This window comes from Ranitomeya variabilis, chromosome 6 (assembly GCF_051348905.1).
Source record: "Ranitomeya variabilis isolate aRanVar5 chromosome 6, aRanVar5.hap1, whole genome shotgun sequence".
Classification (NCBI taxonomy): Eukaryota; Metazoa; Chordata; class Amphibia; order Anura; family Dendrobatidae; genus Ranitomeya; species Ranitomeya variabilis.
In genome coordinates, this window is record NC_135237.1 from 370,171,148 (window position 1) to 370,185,592 (window position 14,445).

The window sequence follows — 14,445 nt, forward strand, 5'->3', positions numbered from 1 at the left end:
GGCTCCTGGTGCCTGCACCCCAATATTACCCCAAACAAATTTGATTAGTACATTTGACCTCTTGAGTCTTGACTGCAACACAATATTAGATTTGGATTAAGAAATGAGGCCTGGTGCCTGCACCCCAATATCTACTCAAACGATTTTGATTAGGAAATGTGACCTCCTGAGTCCTGACTGCAACACAGAATTATTCCAAATGATTTGAATTAGGAAATGTAGACTCCTGCCTGCACCACACTATTAGCACAAACTAGTTAGATGCTGGAATGTCAATTTCACACAGGACAGGATCCTATCTAACTATATGACAACTTGCAGCAGGAGCAACTGCTCTCCACTGTTACACTGAGAAAATGATGCCAGCAAAACAAGTAAATTTTTAATATGGAGAGGGACATATGACTTCGACAGCCAATGACAGAAGCCTTTGTGTCTAGACGTTGTGGATGGTTTCTACCCTCTGATGGAATCTACACACATCAAGTTAATTAAAAAAAACACTCCACCGCTCCTCTAACCTATAATCACCTCCTCCCCTCTTAAAACACTTCCCCCTGCTCATCATGCAGCACCACTATCCTAGCCAAAGTACTAACAAAAACATTAGTGGAGATGCTATCAATTACTGAACTGCACCTGAATTTCGAAGACGTTGAGGCTTTTTGGCACAGTACTCCCACAGGTGGGGTTTACACACGGAGCTTTTTTGGCACAGTACATCCACAGATATGGGTGCAGAAGCGTTGAAAAACGTGCTATCATAGACATTGGTGAATAAGAGTAAAATATTTAGTTTTGATGCACCCGACTCCCACCGACATGGTTGCAGACCAGAAACACTTTTGAATACGCACAATACTATCACAGACATGGATTCAGAGTACGCATAAAGAGTGTTTTTGGAAAACCACGCTCCTAGACAACCTAATACTGTCCCTCACTAGAGCTGCTAAGCAGTGCAAAACTAAAAAATACTAACCTTAAACCAGGAGGAACAGATCTAAATCGAGGAGGAGGTATAGGTAGAAGAGGGAAGGAAGGAGTAATCCAACACTGTTTTTTTTTGTTTTTTTTCATGGAACTGACTTAAAACAACCTCGAATTAACAAAACTAAAACTTGCAATTTAGAACCAGGAAGTGTTGGTCCTAGTGGAGGAATAGGTGGACGTGAGGGGGGGGGGTATAGGTGGAAGAGGCAAGGAGGGAGTTATTGCTGGCTTTTTTTCAGTGTGTTTTTATTTATATTTTTCCAACACTTTGTTTTTTAGTTTTATTTTTTTAGGGAACTGACTTAAAAGAACATAGAATGAATTGAAAATAAAGTAAAAAGCTACAACCATGCGGCGATATGGACAGGTCCTGTGGGATCCACTCTTAGAAATGTAAATGAGATGGCTGATGTCAATTATTTATTTGCAACACTACCAGAAAACACACAGTGGTCCAGAAAATGCATTAATTTGGCCTACAAATGGCAATGAGATGGCTGATACCAATTACTTATTTCCCAGAGTACTAGAGATCACACATCGGTTTAGGAAAAGATATTTATTTGGCCTAGAAAGTGCAATGAGATGGCTCATGCCAATTATTTATTTACCAATTTACTAGAAAACATACACCAGTCCAGAAAATGTATTTCTTTGGCCTGCTTCAAATGGCAGTGAGATGGCTGATGCCAGTTATTTATTTCCCAGACTACAATAAAACACACACCAGTTTAGAAATATTATTTCTTTGGCCTAGCAATGGCAGCAAGATGGCTCAAGCCAATTATTTATTTCCCAGACTGCTAGAAAGCACAAACTGATCCAGAAAATGTATTTATTTGGCCTTCAAAAGGCAATGAGATGGCTGATGCCAATTAATTATTTCCCAGATTACTAGAAAACACACAGCAGTCCAGAAATTTTTTTTCTTTGGCCTATAATTAGCAACAAGATGACTGATGCCAATTATTTACTTGCAACACTACTAGAAAACACACAGTGGTCCAGAAAAATGATTGCTTTAGCCTATAAATAGCAACAATATAGCTGATGCCAATTACTCATTTGCAACACTTCTATAAAACACACAATGGTCCAGAAAAATGATTGCTTTGGCCTATAAATTGCTGAGATGGCTGATGCCAATTATTTATTTGCAAAATTATTAGAAAAAAATACAGTGGTCCAAAAAAAATTTTCTTTTGCCCAGAAATTGAAAGGAGATGGCTGATGCCAATTATTTATTTACAACACTACTAGAAAACACACAGCGATCAAGAAAAATGATTTATTTGGCCTACTTATGGCAACAAGACTTCTGATGCCAATAATTTATTTCCTAGTCTACTAGATAACAGACAGCGGTGCAGAAAAATTATTTGTTTGGCCTAGTAATGGCAATGAGATGGCTGATGTCAACTACTAGGTGACACACAGTGGTGCAGAAAAAATATTTATTTGACATAAAAATCGCAGTAAGATGGGGGATGCCAATTATTTATTTCTCTGACTACTAGAAAACACGCAGCGCCTTAAAGTAACAGTACTCCCACAGGCGGTAGATGCAGAGTACACACAACAGCTTAAAGGCACAGTACTCTCACAGATGAGATTGCAGATTACACACAGTGGCTTTTAGCACGGTACTCCCACAAATATGGGTTGCAGAGTACACACAGTGACTTTTAGAACAGTACTTCCACAGATATGTGTTGCAGAGGACACACATTGGCCTAAAGGCACAGGTGCTCTCACAAATATGGGTTGCAGAGTGCACACAGCTGAGTGCACAGTCAGAATCTGTCCCTCACTCCAGCTGCATCCTATCCCTACACTAATAAGAGTAGAATGTTTGCAGCATTCATGGCATAGCTATGATTGCTCCAGAAATGCCCACAGTCTAAAAGCTTGTTGATTGTGTGCACTGCAGCCTTTCAGCATTCTTTATTAGACTAGCAAACCTGAACAGGAAACTGGAGGTACATTAAGGGTATTTGCCCACGGTTAGGAATCGGCAGCACTTTAGATGCAGCACATGTCCACTGTGTCCAAAGCGCTGCCTGCTTTTGAACGCAGGTGATTCCGCGTGTGTTCACTGAACTGTGTGGAATCACTGCTTCCAATACATTGTACAGGTGACATTTAACTTGCGGAAACCCCAGTCTCCACAACATACATTGACATGCTACGGTCTGGAAAGACGCAGCGCATGTCCGTCTCTGCTGGTGATCCTCAAGCGTCTTGAAATCCCATCCATTATGCTGTAACATCTGGAGCCATGGGTTGGACGCTGCGGATGCACGCAGCATCCAACCCACAGCATTTACTGGCTGTGGGAATATACCCTAAAAAACCCGGGGTATGGGTTTTGATAATTATTTATTTGCAATTATTGCAATTATTCATTTGCAATTATTCATTTGCAATTATTTATTTGGAACACTACTAGAAAACCGTTTGGGTTCGCTCATCCATACTGATGTGATGTCATTTTAATAAATTATACTTTAATTTCAGAGAAGATGTGAGTCAGGAACCCAGAGCTCAAGTTGTTGTAGAGTTCTCCAGTAAAGCCTATTATGTGTACAGGTGTAGTGGTACCGTCACATTAAGCGACGCTGCAGCGATAACGACAACGATGCCGATCGCTGCAGCGTCGCTGTTTGATCGCTGGAGAGCTGTCACACAGACCGCTCTCCAGCGATCAACGATGCCGAGGTCCCCTGGTAACCAGGGTAAACATCGGGTAACTAAGCGCAGGGCCGCGCTTAGTAACCCGATGTTTACCCTGGTTACCAGCGTAAAATGTAAAAAAAACAAACAGCACATACTTACATTCACGTCCCCCTGCGTCCACTTCCTGACTGACTGAGCGCCGTACAGTGAGAGCAGAGCGGTGACGTCACCGCTGTGCTGCTTTCACTTTCACTTTGCGGCGCTGAGTCAGAGGAGGAAGCAGACTGCAGGGGACGCAATGTGAGTATGTGCTGTTTGTTTTTTTTACATTTTACGCTGGTAACCAGGGTAAACATCGGGTTACTAAGCGCGGCCCCGCGCTTAGTTACCCGATGTTTACCCTGGTTACCAGTGTAAAATATCGCTGGTATCGTTGCATTTGGTGTCAAACACAACGATACACAGCGATCAAACGACCAAATAAAGTTCTGGACTTTATTCAGCGACCAGCGACATCACAGCAGGATCCTGATCGCTGCTGCGTGTCAAACTAAACGATATCGCTATCCAGGACGCTGCAACGTCACGGATTGCTAGCGATATCGTTATAAAGTCGTTTAGTGTGACGGTACCTTTAGTCTTTACATCGTTGCATATATGCTAAGCATTTGTGTTGTGTTCTCTTCAAAGGTGTCAGGAGTGGAGAGGAAATACGCAGACTGTCATACATCTACCCCCGTTTGTATGCTATTGATGCTTTTTCACAAGAAAGCTTCCTATTCAAACAAGACAAACAAAATTCTGAGATACCTGCTAGACAAGGAGGCAACATCGGAATACTCAGACTTTTCCTTTTCATTATATTCACCAATGTGGTTTATTAGAACATCCTAATAGGTTGCTACATAATTTTACCAAAAACAGTGGGTAAAGATGAATTGATTTGGAGTCATTCAATCTTAGTAGGTAGTCAACAGCAGACAACTGTTGTGCAGGAAAGAGAAGTGGAACTGCAAGGTATATATTCTCTATGATGTCAAGTAAAATTCTGCCAAGGTAGAATAATTGAACAGTCTTGGTCATGATGCGTTCAGAGAAATGAACACTCCAGCTGAGAAATGTAATAAAACTGTACTGCAACATAGATTTCAATTCACAAAGCTGTGTTTCTAATTTTGAAATTTAATAGGATGTGTATTGCTTGTGCAGTTAACATAGTTATTTAAATCAAATATTTTTTTTACTTATATTAGAATTTTTTTTAAACAACAACATTGCAAACATACAAAGAACATAATCCCCAGCCCCTCCCCCATAATTTACATCACTTTTACAATGACAAAAAAATGCAATAATGTAATAATAATACACGGTTCTGCATCAAGTTTTTTCATGAATAAGCAGTTAGATGTTGGATCGAACTAACAACATATATCTTGCATTTAAAAACATTTAGAATATATATAACGCATTATAAGGATGTGTAGTGACAGTAGTTAAAATATGCCCAAATGAAATCTCTGCATTTCTCTAGACACCAATCCAGAACAATCAATTCAAAGGGCCCACAGTTTATCAACTTTAGAGATAGCTATTAATTTCCTAGCCATATAAAACATATGTGACACTGCTATCTTGCCATGTTCATGAGTGTTCAAATCTTCAACATGTCCCAGTGTACGTCCAAAGGGTGAGGGATCCACATTGACTGAATAAACTCTATTAGTAATTGCGAGTACTCGTTTCCAGAAGGATTCCAAATTGGGACACATCCACATCATATGGATCATATCTGCTGAATATACTTTACATTTAGAACAAATAGGACTTGGCTGAAACCCAATATTATATAGAAATTGAGGAGTCCTATACCTCTAAAGTAACACATATGAATGAGATAAGCTATGGGATTCACTTAAGGACAACTGTGAGACTCTTTCCAAAATTTATAGCCAATGATTTTCTTTGATAGGGCCTATTACACCTTCCTATTTTTATTTTATGAACACAGGGTATTTTGTTAGGACAAGATCCAGCAGCATGTTGTATAGTAATGAGATCAAACCACTAGAGCTATGTGAGATGGCTATCCTCTGTCTCAGTATAAAAACTGGGAAAATTGTGGATATCCTGTGCAATTAGAAGTCCAGGCAGGTTCAAGACTTGGTGGTTTATTCAGAATCTCAACGCGTTTTGAAGTCAATAGAGACTTCTAATTCAGGAGAAGACATAGATCATCTATGCCATCTCCTGAAGAAGAAGTCTCTTTTGACTTTGAAACGTGTTGAGATAATAAACCACCAAGTTTTATCTTCAACCTGCCTGGACTTCTAATTGCACAGTAGCGTGGAGGATATCCACAATTTTCCCAGTTTTTATGCTATAATTAGGTCACTGGTTTGACCTGTGGATCTGCAGCAGCAGTTGGCTTTGATGATTTTATATCCTCTCGTTTAAGATACATCAGGTGAGTGCAGTCTGATTGTATGTTTTAATATCCCCATCAGATAAGACCCTATTGGTGCTTTTCTCTCCTACAGTGTTATTTATTATCCTCAGGGGTGGATTATAATGAGGTCAATCTGGGCGGTGGCCCAGGGCCCAGTGGTATTGGGGGGCCCTGGGTATCTGCTCAGATTGACCGCCGCCATAGGGCATTACTGCCATGACTGGCATATGGGCCCGGTGGGCAGAGGGAGCCCGCTTTGGGCCCCGTTTCATCTGCTCACCGGGCCCCTATCGGCGCTGTGGCAGTTTAAAGCTATTTATGTGAGGGCAATATGCTGGACACATTGGGGAAAATATGCTGTACACACTGGGGACAATTTGCTGGACTCACTGGGGGCAATATGCTGGACACCCTGGGGGCAGAATGCTGGACACACTGGGGGCAGAATGCTGGACACACTGGGGGCAATATACTGGACACACTGGGGGCAATATGCTGGACACACTGGGGGCAATATGCTGGACACACTGGGGGGCAATATGCTGGACACACTGGGGCAGAATGCTGGACACACTGGGGGCAATATGCTGGAGACACTGGGGCAGATTGCTGGAGACACTGGGGGCAATATGCTGGACACACTGGGGCAGGATGCTGGACACATTGGGGGCAGAGATGCTGGACACATTGGGGCAGAGATGCTGGACATTGGGGGCAGAGATGCTGGACACTGGGGGCAGAGATTGTGGACAGTGGGGGCAGAGATGCTAGACACACTGGGAGCAGGACTGGAGACATGGGCAGAATGTAGATACGGGGCATGATTGGAGACACGGGCAAAATGAAAGACATGGGGCAGGATTGGAGACAGATCGTGCAGGATCATGGGGCAGGATGGATACGATGGATACTCATGAGGGCAGGATGGGAGAACATACGGCTGAAGCCAGGAATGAGATACACGGGGCCAGGATGGGGGATATTATTATTACCATAGGGGCTAATTAAGGGATATTATTACTGCAGTGATGTATTTATTTTATTTTTTGAGGACATTGTTTTAAATGGGGGGCGGTCCTGTTACTGTGTAGAGTGACACTATGTAGCCTCTTTTTCTTCATGTGGTTTAATGTAGAAGTTGGGAAAAATTAAGCAATGTGTTCTACAAGCGGAGCTCGAGATAACTGTGTTATTTCCTGCAGAGACAAGTCCTGGTTGAATGAAGTGATAGCGGTCTGTGCTGGATGAAAGATGAAGGACTTCACCTAGAGACGTCACGGGTGAGTCAGTGTTACCTATACACTGACACTATACACTGTATACTATATATGGAACTGAAGGGTAAATTGACTAGATCAATGGATGTTTGACAGGCTATAGTTTCACACAGCAACTATTTTTCTGGAATAATCTGGCTCAGGTATATGATGACCCCATCGCATGACCCCATCACATGACCCGGTCGCATGACCCGGTCGCATGACCCTGTCACATGACCCCATCACATGACCCCATCACATGACCCCGTCACATGATCGGGTGGCCCACAGTGTCTGGACAGCTCGGGGTCCTGGCTACCCTTAATTCACCCCTGATTATCCTCTGTCTCAGTGAAACTCTCTGCCTGATATGCATGCCTAAGTTGGAAGCACTTACAAAATTCAGAGTGGGGTAGTTGAAATTAACATTGTAGTTGTGAATATTCCTTAATCAAGTTGCCTGTTAACACGTACAGTAGTGTTCAAAATAATAGCAGTGTGTTCAAAAACATGAGTTAATCACAACATTTTTACACTAGTTTTTATTTCCATGCATTGGGAACATTGCACTACTACTAACTACTTTACAGAAAATAAGAAAAAATGAACACTGAGCTGTTCCAAAAATTAGCAGTGTCTGTGGAGCACCCCATAGGGCCGTGGGGGTACTCGGTACCGGGTCCGACACAGTTCTTAAAGGGGAAGGTCACAGCAGCAATGACCTGGACCGTGGCCCTGGGTGTCCATAAATAAGAAGGCAATGTGATTAAAGGGGATTGAAGTTTTTAGGCGATTGTGTTCGTGATGCCACCCGTAGTGTTCGGCTATAATAGCAGATGCTGCAGTCAGATCCTCTAGGGCAATGGTGGTGCAGCAAAGATGGTGCAGCCCTCCACAGGTAGAGCTAGCCCCAGGGCAGATGTAGTGTTGAGAATTAAGATGCCAGTTGTAGTTCTGCTGGGCAGATGATGCCAGAAAAACTAAGGACACAGCAAGGTGCAGTTTCCACTTTTAATTTACAGCTCTCTAGTCCACAAACGCCATCCAGATGCTGTGTTCCCCGGGTCAGTGGAACAACAAACTCCTTAACCACAGTGTCCCAAGCCAGCAGCCACAAACCTGGTCGGGTGACGTCCTCTGAGTCCCCTGGATTCTATCCGGCTGCCTTTTTGGCGAGTTATGGGTGGATGTGGCTGTGACACTTGCAGGAGCCACGGCCTCCGGTTTCTTAGCTGAACTTGCAAATTTCCACTAAGTTGGGGCCGCTCCCCTGACTGCAACCCGGTTCCTGCAGCTGGCGGCGGTCAGCCTGGATGTGGGCCCCAGGGGTGGTTTCTGCACTTCCCGTGCCCCTGGGACCCCTTCTGTCCTCTCAGGAGCTTCCTTCTTGCTCTCCCTCTCAATTCTCTCCTCAGCCACTTTTCTCACTCCATCTCCTTTCGTCTCCTAGGACCAACTCCTCTATCACACAGTCTTTGCAATCTCTCTCTAGCTCCCTCTGACAGGGAGCTCCTTCTCAGCACGTCTGCTCCACTCCTTCTCCTCCCTCCTTCTGACTGACTCCTGCTTCCTAAGCTCCTCCCCTTTTCCTGCCTCTCCACCCACTCCCATCACCCAGTCCTATCCAGCCTAGGATGAGGCCTTCCTCCCTAAGGATACACCCAGGTGCCCCGACTGAACTGGTGTGTGTTGGATGTGAGTGTTAGAGTCCTAGGTAGTGCCCCTCCTTACCTGAGAGAGGGATACTACATCTCTGTGTGAGGTGCAGTACCTCTGTGGCGACTGGACCCCAGAGGCACCACATCTGCATTTGTCTTTACAAACTCACAATATATACTATTGTTTGAGGATTTAGCATTCCTGTGAATCAGTAACCTATTTAGTTGTATACCCATAGTTTTTTAATACTGCTTCGCATCTATGTTGCATAGAGTCAACCAACTTTTGGCACCTCTCAACTGTTTTTCCAGCCCAGGATGCTTTGACTACATCCCACAATCATTTGGCATTTGTTGGTTTTGTCTCAGAAACTGAATTTTTGATATTATCCCACAAATTTTCCATTGGATTAATGCCTGGAGATTGGGCTGGCCACTTCATAACCTCAATTTTGGACTGGAACCAAGATTTTGCTCTCTTACTGGTGTGTTTAGGGTTGTTGTCTTGTTGAAACACCCATTTCAAGGACATATCCTCTTCAGCTTAAGGTAACATGATCCCTGGTATGCGGTTAGTAGGTTTGGCATCATAGTAAGAGATGCCGATATCATGATGCTTGCACTACCATGCTTAACTGTCTTCAGAGTGTTCTGTGGCTTGAATGTATAGTTTGGGAGTTGTCTTATGAACTGTCTGAGGTCCTTGGACCCAGAAAGAACAATTTGATTTTCATCAGTCCACAAAATGATTCTCCATTTCTCTTTAGTCCAGTTGATGTGTTCTTTCGCAAGGTGTATCCTCTTCAGTACGTCTTTTTTTAACAGTGGGACTTTGCGGAAACTTCTTGCTAAGAGATTAGCTTCACACAGGCGTCTTCTAATGGTCACAGTACTCACAGGTAGCTTGAGAATATTTTTAATCATCCTGGAGCTAATCACTGGCTGAGCCTTTGCCATTTTGGCTATTCTTCCATCCATTCTAATGGTAGTCTTTCTTTTTTTTCCACGTCTCTCTGGTTTGGCTTTCCATTTTAAAGCATTGGAGATCATTTTAGATGAACACTGAACAGTCTATCATTGTCTGCACTTTATAAATTTTACCCTCTCCAACCAACTTTTTAATCAAAGTTCGCTGTTCTTCTGAACAATGTCTCCAACGACCCATATTCTCAGGCTTCAAGGAGAAATGCATGTACAATATGTCATGGCTTCACCCTTAAATAATACACAGGCCCAAAATCATGGAGATCATGAATGCTGAGTCTGTTGGTTTTCTTAGAATCTACAGCACCAACTGGTAAATTGTTTGACATGTGGTAATATAATTTATATCAAAAACAGTGATTAATCTGGTTTGTCATATTGGATTACTATTACTTTGAAGACTACTGTATGAATCTATTCCACCCCTTTAACCCCTTTCTGACATCGGACGTACTATCCCGTCGAGGTGGGGTGGGCCCGTATGACCACCGATGGGATAGTACGTCATACGCGATCGGCCGCGCTCACGGGGGGAGCGCGGCCGATCGCGGCCGGGTGTCAGCTGCATATCGCAGCTGACATCCGGCACTATGTGCCAGGAGCGGTCACGGACCGCCCCCGGCACATTAACCCCCGGCACACCGCGATCAAACATGATCGCGGTGTACCGGCGGTATAGGGAAGCATCGCGCAGGGAGGGGGCTCCCTGCGGGCTTCCCTGAGACCCCCGGAGCAACACGATGTGATCGCGTTGCTCCGAGGGTCTCCTACCTCCCTCCTCGCCGCAGGTCCCGGATCCAAGATGGCCGCGGCATCCGGGTCCTGCAGGGAGGGAGGTGGCTTACCGAGTGCCTGCTCAGAGCAGGCGCTGGTAAGCCTGCAGCCCTGCACAGCAGATCGCCGATCTGACAGAGTGCTGTGCACACTGTCAGATCACCGATCTGTAATGTCCCCCCCTGGGACAAAGTAAAAAAGTTAAAAAAAAAATTTCCACATGCGTAAAAAAATAAATAAAAATAAATTCCTAAATAAAGAAAAAAATATATATATTATTCCCATAAATACATTTCTTTATCTAAATAAAAAAAAAAACAATAAAAGTACACATATTTAGTATCGCCGCGTCCGTAACGACACAACCTATAAAACTGTCCCACTAGTTAACCCCTTCAGTAAATACAGTGAGAAAAAAAAAAAAAAACGAGGCAAAAAACAACGCTTTATTACCATACCACCGAACAAAAAGTGGAATAACACGCGATCAAAAAGACAGATATAAATAACCATGGTACCACTGAAAACGTCATCTTGTCCAGCAAAAAACGAGCCACCATACAGCATCATCAGCAAAAAAATAAAAAAGTTATAGTCCTGAGAATAAAGCAATACCAAAATAATAATTTTTTCTATAAAATAGCTCTTATCGTATAAAAGCGCCAAAACGTAAAAAAATGATATAAATGAGGTATCGCTGTAATCGTACTGACCCGAAGAATAAAACTGCTTTATCAATTTTACCAAACGCGGAACGGTATAAACGCCCCCCCCCAAAAGAAATTCATGAATAGCTGGTTTTTGATCATTCTGCCTCACAAAAATCGGAATAAAAAGCGATCAAAAAATGTCATGTGCCCGAAAATGTTACCAATAAAAACGGCAACTCGTCCCGCAAAAAACAAGACCTCACATAACTCTGTGGACTCAAATATGGAAAAATTATAGCTTTCAAAATGTGGTAATGCAAAAAATATTTTTTGCAATAAAAAGCGTCTTTCAGTGTGCGACGGCTGCCAATCATAAAAATCCGCTAAATAACCCGCTATAAAAGTAAATCAAACCCCCCTTCATCACCCCCTTAGTTAGGGAAAAATAAAAAAATAAAAAAAATGTATTTATTTCCATTTTCCCATTAGGGTTAGGGTTAGGGCTAGGGTTACGGCTAGGGTTAGGGTTAGGGCTAGGGTTATTGCTAGGGTTAGGGCTAGGGTTAGGGTTAGGGCTAGGGTTATTGCTAGGGTTATTGCTAGGGTTAGGGCTAGGGTTAGGGTTATTGCTAGGGTTATTGCTAGGGTTAGGGCTAGGGCTAGGGTTATTGCTAGGGTTAGGGTTATTGCTAGCATTAGGGCTAGGGTTAGGGCTAGGGTTAAGGCTACAGTTAGGGTTGGGGCTAAAGTTAGGGTTAGGGTTTGGATTACATTTACGGTTGGGAATAGGGTTGGGATTAGGGTTAGGGGTGTGTCAGGGTTAGGGGTGTGGTTAGGGTTACCATTGGGATTAGGGTAAGGAGTGTGTTTGGATTAGGGTTTCAGTTATAATTGGGGGGTTTCCACTGTTTAGGCACATCAGGGGCTCTCCAAACGGGACAAGGCATCCGATCTCAATTCCAGACAATTCTGCGTTGAAAAAGTTAAACAGTGCTCCTTCACTTCAGAGCTCTCCCGTGTACCCAAACAGGGGTTTACCCCAACATATGGGGTATCGGCGTACTCAGGACAAATTGGACAACATCTTTTGGGGTCCAATTTCTCCTGTTACCCTTGGGAAAATACAAAACTGGGGGCTAAAAAATAAGTTTTGTGGGAAAAAAAAGATTTTTTATTTTCACGGCTCTGCGTTGTAAACTGTAGTGAAACACTTGGGGGTTCAAAGTTTTCACAACACATCTAGATAAATTCCTTGGGGGGTCTAATTTCCAATATGGGGTCACTTGTGGGGGGTTTCTACTGTTTAGGTACATCAGGGGCTCTGCAAATGCAATGTGACGCCTGCAGACCAATCCATCTAAGTCTGCATTCCAAACGGCGCTCCTTCCCTTCCGAGCTCTGTCATGCGCCCAAACAGTGGTTTACCCCCACATATGGGGTATCAGCGTACACAGGACAAATTGGACAACAACTTTTGGGGTCCAATTTATCCTGTTACCCTTGTGAAAATACAAAACTTGGGGCTAAAAAATCATTTTTGTGAAAAAAAAATAATTTTTATTTTCACGGCTCTGCGTTATAAACTGTAGTGAAACACTTGGGGGTTCAAAGTTCTCACAACACATCTAGATAAGTTCCTTGGGAGGTCTAGTTTCCAATTTGGGGTCACTTGTGGGGGGTTTCTACTGTTTGGGTACATCAGGGGCTCTGCAAATGCAACGTGACGCCTGCAGACCAATCCATTTAAGTCTGCATTCCAAATGGCGCTCCTTCCCTTCCGAGCTCTGTCATGCACCCAAACAGTGGTCCCCCCCCCACATATGGGGTATCAGCGTACTCAGGACAAATTGTACAACAACTTTTGGGGTCCAATTTCTCCTGTTACCCTCGGGAAAATACAAAACTGGTGGCGAAAAGATCATTTTTGTGAAAAAATATGATTTTTTATTTTTACGGCTCTGCATTATAAACTTCTGTGAAGCACTTGTTGGGTCAAAGTGCTCACCACACATCTAGATAAGTTCCTTAGGGGGTCTACTTTCCAAAATGGTGTCAGTTGTGGGGGGTTTCAATGTTTAGGCACATCAGGGGCTCTCCAAACGCAACATGGCGTCCCATGTCAATTCCAGTCAATTTTGCATTGAAAAGTCAAATGGCGCTCCTTTCCTTGCGAGCTCTGCCATGCGCCCAAACAGTGGTTTACCCCCACATATGGGGTATCAGCGTACTCAGGACAAATTGTACAACAACTTTTGGGGTCCATTTTCTCCTGTTACCCTTGGTAAAATAAAACAAATTGGAGCTGAAATAAATTTTGTATAAATAAAAATGAACATTTAACTTTTTTTCAAACATTCCAAAAATTCCTGTGAAACACCTGAAGGGTTAATACATTTCTTGAATGTGGTTTTGAGCACCTTGAGGGGTGCAGTTTTTAGATGTTTTTAGACTTTTTTGGTGTCACACTTGGGTATTTTCTGTCATATAGACCCCTCAAAATGACTTCAAATGAGATGTGGTCCCTGAAAAAAAATGGTGTTGTAAAAATGAGAAATTGCTGGTCAATTTTTAACCCTTATAACTCAATAACAAAAAAAAAATTTGGTTCCAAAATTGTGCTGATGTAAAGTAGACATGTGAGAAATGTTACTTATTAAGTATTTTGCGTGACATATGTCTGTGATTTAAGGGCATAAAAATTCAAAGTTGGAAAATTGCAAAATTTTCAAAATTTTTGCCAAATATCCTTTTTTTTAACAAATAAACGCAAGTTATATCGAAGAAATTTTACCACTATCATGAAGTACAATATGTCACGAGAAAACAATGTCAGAATCGCCAAGATCCGTTGAAGCGTTCCAGAGTTATAACCTCATAAAGGGACAGTGGTCAGAATTGTAAAAATTGGCCTGGTCATTAACGTGCAAACCACCCTTGGGGTTGAAGGGGTTAAGCTCCAATTTCTGAAACCTTCTGCTTGGTACATATTGTAGATCCTTGTA

At 42.9% G+C, this 14,445-nt stretch overlaps 1 protein-coding gene across 1 annotated transcript in view; it reads left to right on the forward strand.

Moving 5' to 3' along the window:
- LOC143782527 (uncharacterized) overlaps nt 1–4,500 on the forward strand; it is a 504,307-nt gene extending 499,807 nt beyond the window's left edge. The window contains exon 4 of the mRNA XM_077270045.1: nt 4,360–4,500. Within this exon, the coding sequence (XP_077126160.1) occupies nt 4,360–4,423 (64 nt within the window). The 3' untranslated portion in view covers nt 4,424–4,500. The remainder of the gene's footprint in view (nt 1–4,359) is intronic.
- The last annotated feature ends 9,945 nt before the right edge of the window (nt 4,501–14,445 follow it).